The 19,733-nt window shown below is 35.1% G+C and overlaps 1 protein-coding gene across 1 annotated transcript in view; it reads left to right on the forward strand.

Moving 5' to 3' along the window:
* Positions 1-1,858: 1,858 nt before the first annotated feature.
* Positions 1,859-19,733, forward strand: part of LOC111060467 (paired box protein Pax-6-like) — a 46,184-nt gene continuing 28,309 nt past the window's right edge. Inside the window, exons 1-2 of the mRNA XM_022348135.2 lie at positions 1,859-2,178; positions 15,453-15,665. Of these exons, the coding sequence (XP_022203827.2) occupies positions 15,473-15,665 (193 nt within the window). The 5' untranslated portion in view covers positions 1,859-2,178; positions 15,453-15,472. The remainder of the gene's footprint in view (positions 2,179-15,452; positions 15,666-19,733) is intronic.

Raw genomic sequence — 19,733 nt, forward strand, 5'->3', positions numbered from 1 at the left:
GAATTATCTATTCATTAATACGTTTTCTAGGAAGAAAAATAGCGGACTGTACGTGAAAGCGACAATAGTTATTTGTGCAACTAGTGCGCAAAGAGACAGTTTGCTGCACCGAAAGAAACGTTTACGCCCGAGCCGTAGGCGAGGGCGGAATGGTTTCTTGAGTGCAGCAGAGGAACTTTGCGCACGTATTTGACATTAAATTTTCCCTACAGTTACCATTGAATATGAAAAGTGGGTAATTATGGGTAAAATTGCCTGAAATGCATCAAATGCTTTTTCTGTGTAATTTTATTATTAATAAGAACTTTAATTTATTGTCAAATTGAATAATGTAGTAGTGTTTGAATGAAGGGGCGGCTATGTGCTGTGTGGGTGGTGACTGTCGCTGTCCTCGTTGTCCATCGTTATTATTAAAACGTGCACCACAACACTATACCACAGTCACTGCAGTTACCAACTTCATTTTGATTTTGCTGCACTGGTGCTCCATATAACCTACTAACTATTTTGCGTTGTCATGTTACAAATCTGGAGTGCAGAAAAATTTTTCCCGCACTAGAGCGGAAAAGTTATTCTTTGCGTTCTGTAATCAGTGCAGGAATGGCCACTTTCAAGGTAACTGTAGGAAAAATAAATTGATGGTGAAGTGATCGGAATTTCTCAGTAAAGTGATGGTTGAGATTGAGCTCTGTAATACATTGAAAAATACATTAATGAATTTATGAACCATAAATTGCTGGAGACAATAATTATTGCTGACCCATACATATTTTCTAGAAAAACGTTTCTCAATATATGCCTATTTTCGCACTCAAGATAACAATAAATCGTCTTGAGTCTTCGAAGAAGAAGAATGTCATATGATTTGTCATTCTAAAGAGTATCTATAACATCCTTAAACTTCCAGTAAGATGCTCTCAAATTATATTTTTCCTACTAACAATGGATGATTGGAATCTGAGTTTCTGTTTTCTGATTTTGTAGCAGGTCTACGATATGAATCTGACATCAGGCTATATGTTTGAATATGTAGAATTTCGAAGATGATAAATGTCATCTACTAATTCAATGTGTAGCCTAGCATGATCATAATTAATGGGACATGAGTTTTCTAGAAAAATGCTTCTAATATTAAACTGATTTGATTTTCAAAACAATATTGATTATTCTCCACAACTTTATCTAAGTGATAGGCTCAGTAAGTATTAAGAGCTATTGAATTTCAGAAATATGTAGGAGCAAATTATTTTGGATAGTTATGATATAATATAAGATGAGATTATTCTTGAAACATTCATGCAATGAAGAAAGCTACTTTGTCTAGTCGTGTGTGGGTTAGGCTACTTCAAATCATGCTACATGGCATTCCTGCTATTGATAATGAAACGAATAAATTACTTTTCAAAAATTCGTACCAGTCATTAAGCAAAAGACCATATACTCATACAGGCTACATAATATGCTCATTTGTTTTCTCTTCCACCAATTTGCATATTGGGACATTTAAGAGTAAACGATGTGTTCTCTATTATCTTTTGTTTTTAGACTGCTGAATCACCTAACAGTGGTGAGAGACCAGGACATATCTCATTATGGAAGCAGAAAACGAACAGTCTCACCAGTTTGAGTTACCTTTTCAAGAAGCTATTTCTATAGGCTCGCCCAAGTCAGTTGCAGCATTTTTTCCCACGGCAGAAGCCGGTCATGAGCTGTGAAGAAGGGGGCAATAGTTTGTCAGCAGCGATCGGTAACTAGAGTTGTGGTCAAAGAGGGGTTGGGCCTGTGTTGGGCTGGTGGGGATAGAGTCCGCCCGCCGCCGCGAGGGGACAGGGGAGTCCCTTCCTTCGGCTTGAAGCTTGAACGCGCTAACCATTCCGTCAAGTGGTCTTCACTGGGCTTCGCGCGGCTCGGCTCTGCTCTGCTTTTCTATCGTAGTCTACTCTGTCCTGCGCCAAGTGACCTTTTGTCGCTCCCCAGTGGAGGGGGTGTTTTACTTATTGTGAGTGCAACGCGCCTGTGGACTTTGCTGTGGTCGACGTTAGTAACTTTTAGTTGGACTTGCCGAAAATCGCTTCCTGAATTGAGACTGAGAATAGCGCGCGAATACGCGAGTTACTTCTGTTTCGGTTGTTCGTTAAAATTTCCCGAGCATCAGTGCCGGCAGCGACTTGAGATCATGTAAGTAGAATTGAACTCTTTCTCGTAGTCTTCCCACTTGTGACAATTCCTCAGTATATTGTTGGACCCAGGAATACTGTGACATCAGATGTCGTAGGTATTTTGCAATGCTTTATGTGATGTGATGTTTGGAAAGAAGTTTTTTGTGGAATACTCATTATTGATATTGTGAGCCTGAGAGCTCTCAAAATCAAAATCAATGCAAGTGATACGGTAACTTATGTTATCATCAAGGAAAAGACTCATAAATGATACTCGATGAATATATCGGTGATACTGTAACTCTGAATTTGAATTCGCTCAAGATATAGAACTGATTTTTGAATGTTGAATAAAGTCTAGTTCATTACGATATTCAACTTGTTATTTCAGTAAGTAAGTATGAAGTGTAACCTAAATGATGATCTCTCTGATAGGAATTATAAGACAGGAATTATTCTGAGATTGTTGTAGGCTAGTTTCAAGACCATTGAAAAAAATTACTTTAATTAAGCTTGAAAGTGAGAAATGTATGGATTGTGGAAGTATGACCATTCACAAAATAAGTGAACTGAATTTACATGAAAAACTTACATAACTCGAGTGAGAATGGAAGCCCAAAGAGAAATGTTCATTGGAATATAGTTCATAAATAGATCTTGATGGCTATTCGTCTGAAACTACTGATCTGAACCTTGCTCATGATTTATTGACTGATCTAAGTCTCTGATCATTCAAGAACCATTCTACCAATCAAGAACCATTCATAAGGAAAGGGAAAGAGTTACCGAAACTGGTTCATGAATAATACTCACCAAGAGGAAGGTGATTCAATCACAATTTTCTATACATTCGTGTGCTCTACAAGCATAATATCACATTATGTACTCGTATTTATAATTCTCCGCTATTCAATGGGAATACTCCACCACAGAAGATTGGACGAGTGTCACAAGCTTGCATCTCCATCTTTCCACGAATAGTTGAATATTAAATAAATAACACAAATTTATGCATCATAACGCCTTGTCTTAGGATATTAACAAATGTGATCAGGCGTTATATAGATATACATTATAGAATAGATACGGAAATGGTATATGATGATTCAATGAAATTTATTGATTTATGAAACAAAGTTTATACTCCACATAAATACATAACCGAGATTTATAAAAAAAAATCATCAACAAATACTCATATAATGAGTCTCAAGAGCCCACGAGGGCACAACGCTCTCTCATAATACTGAAAGTAGCCTAATTGATAGAAAATTGATAAACAACTATAACAAATATTTGCTCCAAAGTCATAGCCCTGATTAGTGTCATTCTGTTATTGGCATTTATTGATTCCATTTTTAGCATTGCGGGAAATATCAAAGTCGATAAATTATTCAAAATTCTCCTAGACATTTTATGAAAGACAATGGGGTTTGATTTGTGTAGCCTACAGTTGATTATTGAAGTTCATGTACCGGTACCCAGTCCATTTTTTTGAAACTAGTAATATTTATTCGTTTCATTTGCATTTTGAACTACATGCATTTTGAGGATACACTCTCCTCAGTATAGCAATGACCGTATTCAAGTATCCCTAGGACTTCTACATCAACAAGTAGACATGAGCTAAATTATACAATTAATAAATTCCAGTTATCTTTTCAATTTATCAGGTCTTATTAGGTTATTTGCCGACAAATGATCAGACATTTTGATAATTGTATAATTGATCAGTTCTAAAATTTCATCTCTATTTAAGTATCTGTTCCAGTGAAAGTTGAAGTTCAACCAAATACACCCTCCAAAAACATGACCCCCTTCATTGGAACTGGAAATCACCCTCGCTTAGGATCTTCATCCCATGAGTCTTTCTAAACAGCAAATACATTACTTCCATTGATACAGCTTCAGATTATTGACCGAGCGAAGTGAGGTTTGAGATTCAAGTCGACGGTTTGGCATTTCTCTTAATGTTTAAATGTTTAACTATTTAAATGTTTAGATGTTTTTATGTTGCGCATTTACGGCGAAACGCGGTAATAGATTTCCATGAAATTTACCAGGTATGTTCCTTTTTTAATTGCGCGTAAACCTATATACAAGGTTTTTGGAAATTTTGCATTTCAAGGATAATATAGAAGGAAAAAGGAGCCTCCTTCATACGCCAATATTAGAGTAAAAATCAGACTATAGAATTATTCATCATATCAGCTGACAAGTGATAACACAGATGTGTGGAGAAGCCAGTCTATTGCTGTATTTCCATAAGGTCTATAGTTTCAATCAGGTACTTGTGGATGAGAATACTCCGTGAGGTCTACTGTTTACAGAACTACTAGTCAAATTCAAGTGAATTCAGTATTAACATGAGTCAATAGTAAACTTTCTCTTGAACAGGTGCAAGATAATCTCCCTGATTTATATGTTTATATGTGAGAAAACGACAATTTGAAAAACATGTTCAACACTTTGTTACTGGAGTTGTGAGCATGAATGAAATTAGCATGGATAAGTTTCAAGCTCAGTAGACTTCCGTTATAGATCCAGCTGCTCATTAGGCTTATATCTCAAGCAAGGATCACATTATTGATTCAAAATCTTCAAATATTGCAGAGCTGCAATGAATGAGCTGAAATTCGATGAAAATGGAAATAATGGGAGTTTTATACTCTCCTGTAGTAGGCCTTCTCTGTACAGACTCTTCTATGCTATTCTATACTCACTGGCAACTTTCTCAAGATCACTCTGTAATTATTTTCTATTTAATTAGTTTAGGTTGAGGTCATATTGGAGAAGTAACAAGCTACTTTTTCAAGAGAATTTCGTAGGCTGAATAAACCAATCGATGATATTTTGACGTTGATAGTGAGAACATAGAACTAGTATTACAAAGGGGTGAGAAAAGAGATATAGAGAAGGGTGATTGGAAGAAAATACACTTTCTGGGAAAAAAGAATAAATCAAGATAACGGCTACCAGAGCACAAATATTTCCAATTTGTAAAGAATTAACAGACATTTGGAGCACTTCAATAAATTTTGGAACTCATGAATGATAACTATATGAGAAAAATTGAATTTATCTGATTATTCGGTTCAAGCAAAGCGATGAAAAAGATGAGTATAAGTTGAAAACGAATGGTGAATTCACAAACATTGAAACATTAAAATTGAGTAGGCCTATATCAATTGAATGTAGTTTAATTTCGTGCAATTTATTGAACTAACTGGAATGCTACTATGAGTACTATATTTATTTGTCCTAAGGCCGATTCTCTATACGAAGAATGGCACACAAACATCACCAATAAATACATAAATTACAAAAATATCAAAATAAAGTAGGCCTACAGGAAAAAATTGATAATCACGGAAGCACAATAACATCAGCACGAAAATAGAGAATTGATTTGACAAATGGTTCATGGATTAATAGCATCATCAGGTAACAATCACATAAGCTTATAGCTATGGTACACTAAAAGATTGCACAATGCAGATTCATCAATTATGGCAAACCAGAGCATATCCTCTTGTATGATATGATTCCACAGTGTACGAATAGAATATAATATTTTTGCACCCAGAAATTTGGGAGTAAAACTAGAACCTTATCTCTATCGACCGGTCTCTTATATCCTGATATTTTCCACAGTTCAATAGGAAATGACTCAAATACTCCTTTTGACTGTTAAAAGATTACCAGATTTCAATTTTTATTTTTTTTTTCAATGATTAGTCACTTGTTTAGTAATTTATTGATGTCAAGTAAATATCATCTGCTACCAAAGTTAAGTATAGTTCCCAAGACAGAAGGAATTCTGAGCTGAGTCACACATCTTGAAACATTAATCTGAATCCTTCATGATTTTTAACAACTCTGACATTCCTGAATCAGGGTTTATTCTGTAACACATGTCACAGCTCTGCGAAAATGCCACTTCAGTAGTATTGATTCTTACCTCAAGTTTTATGAGTATATTTTTCCGATTTCAAGTTGAGCGATAATAATTGTCAATCAATTGATAAAACACTTGGAAGAGTAACGATGAAAAAGCAATGTTGACAGAACTCGAATAGTATAATATAGCTCAACTGTATACAATTATACAGGTAGTATACAGAGCTCAACTGTGTACCATCCCTGGAAAGAGCTGGCATTGTTTATTTACGAAAAAACAGACAGTGTTCATGAAAGTTAATTCAAATACGGGTGTATTTATTGTTGATCTAGTGAACAACTTCATGCTTACTCAAGACACATTATTTGGACCAGTTATTAAATTTGTTCAGTTCGTCTGACATTTTGAATTATCAACAGCTACTTACCGGAAACGCACAGTATGATTATGTTATGATTTATTCAAAGATGCGTTTAAAAAGAACTCCATAACAAGGGTAGGCCTAGCTCTAATTCAACTCGGCCGACAGATATTTGCTCAAGCGTTATTATTGATTTTACGAAACACTAGAAGCGGTTACGTGTAGGCTTACTTGTTTCAATGGCCGCACTGCTATAGGCCAACTTTGTTTGCTTACTGAATGAAGGCCTAGGTACTGGACTGCGACACTACAACTGTAGGGTTGTTTGTTATCCATGCTTCAAACCATTTTCATTCTGTTTTAATAATTCGATTGACAAAGTGACATTTATTTGCTTGTTATAGAAAACTATATTCGAGTAACATACAATCTGATTTTGAAGTGCAAGTTACAGTGAAATTGTGAAAAATCTTGTTGATTCTAAGTTGTTGATTTTGAAAGTTTTATGAAAAAGCTTTCATTTGACAATTTGTGAAGCTCAATGCATTGTTATTTCATCTTTTACTATTTCATCTGAACACTACTATATTCATGTTTCTATTTACAACTTCATTGCATATTGCCTAGTTGACAACAAATAAATAATTATCAATGGAAGGAATATTTGAATTAGCTAAGCTACCAAAACCCCTAAAATTCCTCTAAGATAATTGAAAACAGATAAAGTAGCTGGAGGAGGCTCAGCAAACACTACTACATACAGATGCGGTTCTTTTATTGTTAAGTGAAAAATAATTATATTCCACTCTTTTCCATACAGGTCACAAAACTCAATTTAATAATCATCAAATCTGAGTAGCTTCACTTTAAATCTACTGATTTTTGTTTGTCGTTTATCACCTCAACGAACACTCCTGCCAGCAATTAGAGCTTTTCAATTGAGTTGTGAGCGTTAAAATTATCCAATTAAGTTGATCATCATCTTGATTTAATGTATAGCCCAATCATGTCCTGGAGTAGGAAATCTGCTGGTATCGTTATTTCTATTCAAAGCTGCTGTGCTCTCCAGTTGGACATGATTCCATTCTGCTATCAGTTGAAAATTACCTGGAATAGAGTTATTCAAATGTAATGTGTGTTTTTAATTTCGTACATTTCGATAAAACGTCGACAGGAATCCAGTCACGTCAGAAATAGATTCCAGATGATTCAATTTATGAAGTTAATCAATATTATTTATTCATGAGATTCAAAAGTTTCTCAGCGCGATGTCTTTGCTTTTGAAAAGGAAACGAATTTTGTCCACGTTCGAGCAATTACGTTTTGATTAAACATGGCTGAACGGTTTTTAATAGTCTCGAAACTAATCCGAGGAGTCCCGCGCAGATAAGGCGCCTTCGATTAATGATCGCCATAAATAAGTCGAGGAGGCGGTGCAACAATTCTATAAATGTTAATTAAATCAATGAAGATTAAAACATTCGAACTCATTCTCATTCGGCTTGTATGTGGTCGGGAACCTGTTCCTTCTATTCAGTCTGAGTGTTATTCGACACCTAGTAATCAATTATAATTGATTTTTCAAAGTGTTTAGACCTGTGTTCGTGACTCCCAATCTACCGCCAGCTCCGAGTAATTCGTTTCTATTTTTTCACACAATCTCCGGAACCATTCAAAATTGGAAAGGTCATCATTGAGTAGGCGATTCTTCATTCATCTCATTAGAATGGATGATTCTGCATTGTCTCTAAATCCCAAATATTGTTTAGGTTCAAAGAATAGGACTTCACAATATTATTATGGCTTCTCAAAGTGTCCAATTGACTACTGAGAAATTGAGAAGACGTTAAAAAAATCAAAAGAGTTCAAGGATTAAGTTTTCTAATTCGTAGTCTTATTATGGATGAAAATCAGTTGTAATCACGAAGCATAACAACTATTTTCTACAAATGTCGCATGTCCAACTCATTAGTTTTCTCATATTAAAAGAATCCTGTAGTTTTCTCCAATAAGGGTGGAACCCAGGATATTGTGATTATTATTATTGGAATAATAATTATTATTTTTAGACTATCAATACAATCAATAATAGTGCATATGATAATTTGAATAACTTATATCTAGCATGAATCGACTAGAACTTCCCAAAATAGTAGATTAATTCTTATTTATTGACCGTACAGACACTCATTGAAATCGCCAATTATTTATTTGAAATTCACTAGTAGAGTATTCAAGTGCATTCCAAGCATAACTTTGCATTATAGTTGAAGATGGGAAGGAAATTTCAGATAACAAGATATCCACGAATCAAATTTGAACTGGATGATTCATCATAGGGATTTGTGGTGTTATGAAAATCAAGATGGAAATAAGTAATTCTTTGATTAAATTTTTTATGAGAAGTTATAATTATTCGAGTAAGCTTGAGAAACTTTCAACTTCTTTAAAAAGATAATCTCAATGGAAATCTATGGATTCGATTTCGAGGTGAATGAAAATTTTTATCTCGTCCTAATCTGCGAAATATATGCTATTACGATCTATGAACGTTAAGATATGTCTATGTCTACGATATGTCCACGATCTATGAACGATAATGTCACAGTAATGAGAAGCCTGTTGTCCAAAGTTTTAAAATAGGAGATAATCAAATAAATGTCAGTGTAGATCCCCTAAATCTCATGTTTAATCTTTACACGTAATTCGGCTCATACTATGTGTATAAAAAAGCTGAAAATTTCTATTTGGAGAAAATTATCTTCAAATTTTCCTATACAGATTCATAACATACCAATTGGATTATTGTTGAAAGCGATAATTATAATATTAAGAAGCCTTGAAAAGGTTCTCCTCCAAAGGAGTAGATTTTATTAAAATCTATTGACTATGTGATGCACTGCTTCAATATTGATGATGTTTAATTAACCAAATGATAATGTATTCGTGGCTCTTATCAAACATATTACAAACGTGTTATCATACAGAACTGGAGAGCATGGACTTCAAATAATGTTTTTTGTAATATCGAAGCGATCTGAATTATTTTGATGGGCTGATAAGAGTGTAGGATGGCTAGGCTTCATGATTACATAATAATCATTCAACTTTATGAACTGTTTATTGTTGCCTCCACAAACTCTGCAGGCAATCAAACTGATAAGTGAATCGATTGATCAGGATATTATACCGAATATTCACAGAATACCAAAGCACAGATCTCATTTGAATAATAGTTGACAATATTATGAGATAACAGTCTTTAATTGTGAGAAAATTTTTGTCCCCCCATTCATTATACAGAAGATAGAAATAAGAACTAACTGATGATGAGAATCTGAGTCCACATTCATAATTTAAAAGGAATCATTCTGATTTATGGGATTTATGTCTCGGGGGTATTCAGAAGGGGTTTCTGTGGGTATTTATCCTCCCTTATCGGTGAGTAAGCCAGAGCCAATTTTCTCTGACAATGTTCAAACTACAATAAAAATATCATAATGAACTAAGAAGCTTAACTCCTCCAGAGAAAAATATTAAAAAGTAATTGATTATGCAATAACCAAGTAACTATTTGATCCATCCAAGATAATCAGAAGCTATACCTCATCTTTGTTGAATAAGGATGTGAGTCAACAAGCGATTTTATCTTGATAAATTCTCCACAATAATTGTCATGAATATCATTAGCGTAGCCAGGATTTTATAATGAGGGTGAGTTGTTAACCATAAAATTTGGGCCCCCTATAGACCTCACCTTGTGACCTTGCCAACATTAATTTGTAGTTGATGGCGGGGAAGGGGGGTTAAAACTAAAAGTTTGATAGAACAAAAAGTGAACGGCACTGAAAATGTTTTTTCGAGAAACTCACTCACTGAAAATTCATTGAATACTTATTGTCATTCTATAATTCTATTAGTCTACTTTCAATACCTTCGAGTATTAGGCCTAAATATTATCATATATATGAGTCGACTTGTTACCATTTTTTCTCTCCTATCTCTTCTCTCTCCTCCCTGTTTAACACTGGTTGATTCAGAGGTTCAGTTAGGGTCAAGAAATTTGATGTTTTGATGACTCCAGAATTTGCTGAGGATACACTGAAAATTGATGTTTCATATTTTATTTTCACAGCTTTTCCTATATTTCATGGACAGGTTGCCCAATATTTTCTGAAGTTTGGAGTGGGCTACGTTTTTCCAGGGTTTTCAAGTACGATTGAACTTGAATGTCTCAACTCGATATGCATGTTCAGCTTAGGTAATGATGGTGCTGAATTATATATTTTATTTTCCCGAGTTCTTCCTATTTTTATCAAGATTTCTCGTCAATTGAAACTTGAAAGGGTTAATTCTGAATGTTCTCTATCTCAAATCTATTTTATTTATTTATTTATTTATTTATTTATTTATATATTTATTTATTAGATAGAGCGAACAATACAATAGTCGGAAAAGAAAAAACAGGCTATTGCCCAAAACTTCTTCAATTTCCTGATTTTGTCACAAATCGTACAAATATTATGTAGGTATATTATGTAAGGTTATGTTCACATCAATTTCAACACCAAATCTTCATTCTGAAACTATGAATCAGAATAAATTTTTTTCTCGAGTTAATAGATTGAAATAAAATGATTATTTTAAAATTTCATGCAAGTCTCTATATGTGACAGTGAGAGTTCTGATAGAAATAACGATTTTTCTGTCTCTTTTGCCTGATAGTCGAAAGATACATAACCTACCTTTTAGACATTGGCTTAGTACTATCAAAATTCGGAAAGAGAACAGTTTTGGTCCTTTTCAAATCATGTATTTGATTTGTGCATTGGTTAAACAAATAAAAATAGTCTCTTGATTTTTTGACGGAATAAAACAAGATCAAATAATAAATGCAGGCTCGCTTCGCTCGCCTACTGGTCTTATTTCTGGAATGAAACAAGATTAAATAATTAATGTAGGCTCGCTTCGCTCGCCTAGTGTTTCTGGATGGGTCAGCCGGGGGTCCAGGAGGCGGAGACAGCTGGTTTCAATATATTTTTAATGACATTCTGTCATTGTTATAGACAATTACAAAAATAATTGGAATTGGTTTAATAATTTTCAACATTCAACAAATTATATTGTCGATAACAACATTTTTTGAGTTAATTTTGAATAATGAATCTTGGATCTTGGATTTTTGGGCCTTTTGAGCTTAGTGGTGGGTGGGGGGTTATAGCCTGAAAACCCCCTTCTCCTTCGCTACGCCACTCATCAATAATGAAAATATTCATAATAGTTATGACAAACATTTTCATTGGGGACTAAGCGCATTCATTCATTCATTCTTATCGATTTCCAATCACTGAACGGAAGTTTTATGTATAAATGAGTGAAGAAATTTGATGAAAATAATTTGAGTAGTAAAATCATTATTGCTTTCATCAGCTATATCTTCGATGGGAATAAATAAATACAATAAACGTTTTGATTGATGAACACCAACACATGCTATATGGAAAACTGATATCCACGTTCATTTATTCATCAATGAATTATCAAAAACAACAAGAACTCATTCTGTTCTCAATGGAGTGTTGTCATTTCACATGATAAATCATTATAGCTATTGATGAACCAATTCAATCAAGATGCTTTTATTGTTATTTTGTGTGTTATTCTTAATATATCTTCCTTCGATGTATCTCACCTTTTTTTACAATGTGGAAGGAAATTTTTGAAGTCCTGACTATAGAGACAATCACTATAAAATTATCATTAAGTGATAATCTCAGCGATACAAGCACAATGAAGCCTACGAACATGATTCTCTCTTATTTGACGAATACCATTCATGAAGTCCGTTATTAATATGAATTGAAGCTCATTGATTGATTGCTACAATTCATTACTGCCCTCAACTCAGCTGTCATAGCAGTTAGTAATAAAATAGAAGTTGATCATTCCAATGATGGATCCGAAAGGGTTTGGCAAGCCAGGAAACATCTTTGGTGGAATAGAACCTAACGATTATTGTGGACTGGAGATTGTGCAAGAAGGGTGAGTGCGAAGAATGGAATGTCACATGAACGTGGGTGTAATGTCCACGATTGAGGGGGGAAGAGGGGGAATAGAGAATGACAATGTTATTGAAGAAGGATGGAGAAAGTAAGAAGGATAGAGAAGGAGCAAGGTTGAAGGTGCACAGGTGTGCTTGCCTCTTATGCTCATATACCCAGGTGATTGATAACACAAATTTGACAGACTGCCGGGCGACCCTTAATGAGAGGCTGATTTGGAGGCTAGTGTGTAGCCTGATGCTTTGCGATGTGTGATTTATTAGCTCGCTCAATCAGGAACGGTGATGCTGAGTGCCTGGGATGGCTCTTGAGTCCGATGGCCTTCCAGTTGTTGTGGCAATCAAAACAACAATCGATCGAAGCTATGATCTCCTATTGTGATTATCGAACTGTGAAGAAACGATTGACCTTTTCTGGTGTCCGATTCTTTCTTCTGCCACCTTTCTATCTCTGTCAGTCATCGTCACCTGAGCCTCTCGACTCTCCTGCGAAGAAGTCTGCCAAATAGGAGTGACCGTTTTATGGAAACGCGGCGAGACGTTACCGATTTGATTTCAGCTTGTTAGGAGTTCCACTGTAGTGGGTTGAGTTGTTTTTTACGACATACAAAGTTGATTTGTATGGTTTGATAGGGAGGTGATAGCAACACGGCTTGCGTAGTACGTGCGTGTAAAAAACATTATATTTTCGAAAAAGCACTTCACTTTTGGGCTATTTTTGAAGAAATTAATAAAAACGATATAAAAATCTTGTAGTTCCCTTTATTTTTTAAAAACTTCCAAATAGTACAACGTCTAGTTTTGACCCTAACTTAGGTAATTTTCAAGTTCAAAAATTATTAATATAGAATTCAATACTTGAAAAATTTCTTATATTTTTGAGCAAAAGTTGAAAAAAAATCCTGCAATGGGCGCTTCAAACGATTTTAAAAAAGAGTGACTATACTTTATGACCATACATTACCGGTTCCGGCAGAAATGCAGTACGTACAACATTCGTGAAGTCCATTTTCGACTAGAAAATATATTTATGTCTGGTGGACTATTGTGGTTGACTTCCCACCTATAGAAGACAAACGAATATTATATCCCATTATATAAAGCGAGCGATTTCTGTATATATATATATATATATATAATTTATATATTTATATAGTATATATAAATATATATATTTATATGGTTATATGGCTATATGGGTATATATTTATGTTCAACGGATATCGAAAACGATTTACCAAATTTGGAACATAGTACGTTTATGATATGAAGATTTGATTGCACTAGGTCTCATTCCAGGGATAACTCGCTGAAGAACGTTGAAAGGATAAATACGTCCTTGGGAAAAAAACTGGAAATTTTATCGTCTGTTGAAACCGTAATGGAAGAGTGTGGACGAGTGCATGTGTTGGATCATCCAGCTGATCTTACGAGAAGAAAAATTCAGCAACTCATTTTCGTTTATTTATCTTTTTTTAGAAAACATGTTCACTTCAGAAAGTCCAAAATAGTAACTAGATGCTGTTAGTGTAGAATAGTACATAGTATAATATCAACAAATATTGTAGCAAACATAGTATATCATTCTAAATCCAATTCATAGTACATATATCTATTTTTGTAATTGATGATGTGTTTGCTTTTTAAAGTGTGAATAAATTGTTATTTTGATGAGTGATGTTAGCTTAACTTAGATTTTGGTTCGAACTGTAGTATAATTTGAAAAGGGACAGTTTTGGGCATAAGCCTGTGTTGTGCCTCCTCATATTATAACTGTAAAAAATAATTGTACGACTGAGAAAATGAATAAATAAATATAAACTATAATTTCAATCTTTCGTTACAAATTTTCTGTGCTTTTACACTCCAGAGCAAAGCTCGGTCCCCCGATATTTATGATTATCAATAATTGTGATATTTTCGTAACTGATCAATATCGTTTATATCTCCATCTTCTTCTATATGCCGGCTCCGCGACGGAGATTGGCGATCATCAATGCAATTTGGATTCTATTGACTGCAGCTGGGAACACAGATATCTTCATAATATTGATAATTGAAATACGTTGATGAATTGGAAAATACTAATATATATCCAATACAATTTTCAATTTTGATACTATAATATCAATACTCGCATTAGAATAGAAGTTTACAATACCGTTATTCTCCATGAGATATCAATTCTCAATAATAATAATATATGTTTCATGAGTGAATGATAGAGATATAATCAATTCATTCTAATCTTTAAAATTGGAAAAAAATCTTGAAAATATTAGGAAATATGCAAATCATGAAACCAATACAATAGAGATCTATCAATGTTTATTCATACAAATTCATTATTTTTTTCTCTCTGTAATGTAACCCATATCAGAGATATTTATTGAACATGAAAAACATTGAAAATATGGAAAAAAGTCCATTGATGGTGATACTCCATGTTATATCATTTATAAAATATAATATTGAAAAAAAGTCGAAGCTGTACTATGAATAGTAACTGCAGGACAGTGCGATTTTATGAGCGCGCGTTTTTTACAACTTAGCACCCTCCCATTAATCTGTCGACCACCCTGGGACGTTACGACATCATGTTTCATATACACTAAATACTCCCTGGCAATAATTTGAAGTCAAATTCTTTGTCTCTCTCAAGTATGCTCAATGAAATGCCCCGCACACAAACATAGATTTTTGTTCGTTCGATATTTTGCTGTCCTTATGAATTCAATCAGATTGAACGGTACTTGACAAACATCATCTGTTTAATCTGATAGAATTTATAAGGATGGAAAAATACCGTACGAACAAAAATCTATACGTGTGTGCGGTGCTTAAGCCATCGCCTGTACCACGGATACTAGAATAATGTATTCTAGTATCCGTGGTCTGTACTATAACTAATCCAAATCACATCTGTTTCTGGTGCTTTGCTCTTATTACAATGCTCACTTGTGTCAACAGATACATATGATGTATAGAGGATGCTGACAGAACAGAGAATGTCGGGAAAGTGCAGCGACTTCTCCGTGTCCAGCCTGGTGAAAGACCTGAAGTCAGCCGCCTCTGACAGCGAGGACAGTCCTGCTGTGGTGGTCGGAGGCAGCAACTGGAGGCTCGACCCGCTGCCTCCACCTCCCGCCGTCACTGCCCCCACACAGCAGCCCACTCACACAGGTCAGTCAACATTTTCATCCACTTTCGATAAAATTATTTCTCTGTAACCAAATCAAGTATTTGATTCAGCATAGATTAGATTATAATCCATGATTACTCTTACTATGACAATTGTGAATGATTGATTACTGACGAGGAAAGTAGATACGCCAAGCTATTGCCATCCAAAATTCTCATATATCAAACATCAGCAGATGTTTGATATAATCATAGAGAGACAATAGCATAAGTAGATATCCCATGGTATATTGCGTTAATGTCGCAACTTTTACTGTTATCTCAAGCCGACAGTTCATGTAATTCTTTTCCGTGAAGCTGTGTGACACTGGTAGTCTCTCATATTGTGCCGTTCATACACTCTCACCCCAACAAAACAGTAGAAATCGACAACAATCGACAGTAATCGGCTTGAGATAACAGTAAAAGTTGCGACATAAACGCCCTATACCATGGGATATCTACTTACGATATTGTTTCTCTATGATAAAATCTATCCAGACAGATTTTGTCATTAAACATGGCCATCAAACATAGATTGTTTACTAGCAGCCAGTAAGATTCCTTCTCCACATACCTTGTATTAACAGTTTGATTGTCTTTCTGTGCAGTCTCTGTCTTCTCTGTCGCTGTCCCTTTCTTACAATGGTTAACAATTTTGTGCAGAGAATAATAATAGGATATTATCAAAGAGCATAGAGTCTAGAATATTATTAATATTAGTAAGAATATTATCAAACACCGATAAGTGCCTGATCAGTGTATGGCAGAATGGAGTGGTTGAGGACGGCTTTAAATGATGGACGAACTCAGATCACAAATATTGATTTTTTGAAAGATTTTCATTACGATGTGAAAATTAAAACTCAAAGCAGAATTATTCTACTTTACATTCATAGAGTCACTGAAACTCCTCCAAGAATGCACTTAGACGAATGCGCTGTAGAAATTAATTGTGCTGTAGTGCTGTACAGAATATAAGAATCATATAATACTTCCATAAAATAGCAAACTGGAAGCTGGAGCTTGAAGAGAATTGAAACTGGATACAATGAATTGTAAACTGAATGAAATTCGGATTTTAGAAGCTAAACTCAGTTTCAATTCCAAAGAAATAATTAGAGTACAATGACTAATTTAACACTAATATGATACTGTAGAAACAGTTCATGTTTGTAAATCAACTTTCCAGTAAAAAAGTTTTACACTTATATTGAATTAATTCCGTATAATGACGAAAAATATTATTATTGTTAATTAAATTTTATTTGATTCTTGCTTCCGAGTATAGAGATCCATATCAGTACTAAGGATCATAAGCGTCCTTCAAAGTAGCTAAAAAGTTTGAGAGATAAAGCTGTTTTTTGTGAGTCCTTCCAATTCTTTCATCTCCGTGATCAACCTTTCCGAAACACGACTTAAAAAAAATCAATAGTCATTATTGTAAAGAGAACCAGGGATTATGTGATTGAACCTATTATTTGCAGAAGTATTCGAAATTGATATTTCCAGTTAATGAAATTCGATTTTAGGAGTTTATTCTAATTTTCATGTGAAACATCAGAATCAACCTTATCAAACGAAACTCTCCACATTATCAGCTCCATTTATCATAACCCCTTCAATCGTCGTCTTTTTATAACTCACTAGCTTACCCGGCGAACTTCGTACCGCCAAAAAGTCAATGTATCTCATGTCACACTTGACTTTATTTGGTGAATCATGAAATCTATCTGACAATCAATATTTTCATTTACATCTGGAGTGGCCGTAGTCGAGTGGATCAGATGCTGGCTTTATGATTCAGAGGCCCGGGTTCAAATCCCGGCCCGGGCAAGATATTTATCTCGAGCCACTCCCGTGTTTCGGATGGACACGTTAAGCCGTCGGTCCCGGCTGCCTAAAAAGCAGTCGTTAGGTCATGTCAGAGGCCCTGAAATTGATCAGTTGCGACCTGAAAACTCTGACACCAGACCTGAGCCAGCCAGGTCACTCGATATTATTATTTATTTACATCTCAATACGGACTTCCTTTGTGCTTAGTCATGCAGCATTTATTATTCCGAAAACATATTCTTCTCAATCAATTGGTAGTAATATCTATCAGTAAAAAAAGTAGATACCGGTAGGTTAAACCAGTGTTCCAAAGATGAATTTAATGTTTTCATAGTGTTGTTGATTGCTGTCAATAGATGGTCTTCACCTCCCAAATATACACTTCATTGATCCTTCCTTAATCAATCAATGTAGATGAGCTGTGAACAGAGGAATAAGGAATCCAGATTTAATTATCCTACTAACAGTAACAGTTACTATGGTCCATAGTTACTATGGTCTGTAATAATTATCATGCTCGTACCAGTACAGTACAAAAAACACAGAACAGAAGGAAGATTCCTTGTGTGCGCCTGAGGAATATTCTTTTAGTTCAACACACAGTTGAGCATTGTTTTCTATTCATTTCTTTATATGATACTGGATTGAAAGTCGAGATAGTTCATCGGTAAGTGATATCAGAAAAGTTCAATCAACAATTAAAACGATGAATCGATGCGAAGCGGGCGATCAAACAGATTTAGCTCGTGAAGCTCATATTGCCTGATGGGCGGCAGAAAAGCACACAAGGATTGGCGGCAGTTATTTCATTAATTTCACACGAATTAATAGAGCTAGGCTAGCTGGGAATAAGGCAATTGGTGGGTAAAAGTCAGCCGGTAGCTTTCGTTGTTTATCAGCGACTTGAAATCGTTGCTGAATTGGTGGTGGATGTGATAGACTTCTGTATATACATTTAATATTACTGTTTGAATATATACGTGTTCAATGTATAGGAATCAATAGGTTGCTATGAAATGCGCGCGATCCTTGTTTCTCCTACACCAGTCGGAGGAATGCAATTACCGGACGCCACAGTTTATTACGGCACGGTGGATTACTCGATATGAACAATTTAAATACAGCAGCAGGCATTAAATCCGGCTCCTTAATTAATTGCTTATTGCCCTTTATTATTGAATGTGAGCGGCGGCCACCTTCTTTCTTGGATTGTAACGCCACCCAACTGGGTTGTGATGGGCAGAGAAGGCGGGCGCCTCTACCGCAAGTAAGGGAGTGCGGCCGACTCTCAATCTGCTCGCTTCGATTGATCACGTAGATAAGCGTCGCCAATAGCCAGCTACCAGTTGGTTGGCTCATGGCATTTGGACTAATCTAACGTGTGGCATAATATCAAATAGCTACGCATTTGGTTATGGGTTTACGAAAAATTGTACAGATTCTTTTATTCAAATTATTGATACTGATCTGAGTCTGGGATTCAAGCATGTTCGGATTCCATCAACACGTCTTTTAGGTTGCAGTTTTGATAATGCAAGGGGGATCGGAATCCTTCTCTCGATTTATTCAATTCATTAACTCTGTAGAAAATTGTTTCTACTGACAATGAACATATTCGAACTTGAATCAGTACATTTATATTAAATTTTTTTCATTGTTAGTTGATACGAGAGAACGGATAGATTGATAGATGTTTTGAAATTCTATTGGAAACGATAGAGATTTCCACAATGCTATTAAAAGAGCTCAATACATTATTTTTCAAGCTCTTGAGAGTGTGGTTATGTCATCGAAATAATGCAAAATAATGTAATGAAGTTGCTGCACAAAATTCTTGACAGTGACTCCTTGAGGTAGAATTCAGGCTAAGCTGTAACCAATAAGCTATGAACAGAAGAAAAATTATTGAATTGAAACACCTCACGTAATTCACAAACGAGAATCGTGAATGCACGTTCATTGAATCAACAGAGGACGAGTTCGTTTGTGAACCCAATGATCCGACTGAATGGATGAATGGGAGTAGAAGACATTGAAAAACAGTTTCAGTTCGTGCTTTATTTGTGAACTCTATGATCTGGAACATGCTTAATGGCTACGAACATCGTTTCAATAACACGTTAGACTTTCTCTATGATCTATAAGCTTGCCGGAAACGAGATTATGATGGGCGATGACCAACGATCCGCTAACAAGATTTTAATTTCTGCCCACGTGGCTCGCTCTAGGACAACC

This window comes from Nilaparvata lugens, chromosome 3 (genome assembly GCF_014356525.2).
Source record: "Nilaparvata lugens isolate BPH chromosome 3, ASM1435652v1, whole genome shotgun sequence".
Classification (NCBI taxonomy): Eukaryota; Metazoa; Arthropoda; class Insecta; order Hemiptera; family Delphacidae; genus Nilaparvata; species Nilaparvata lugens.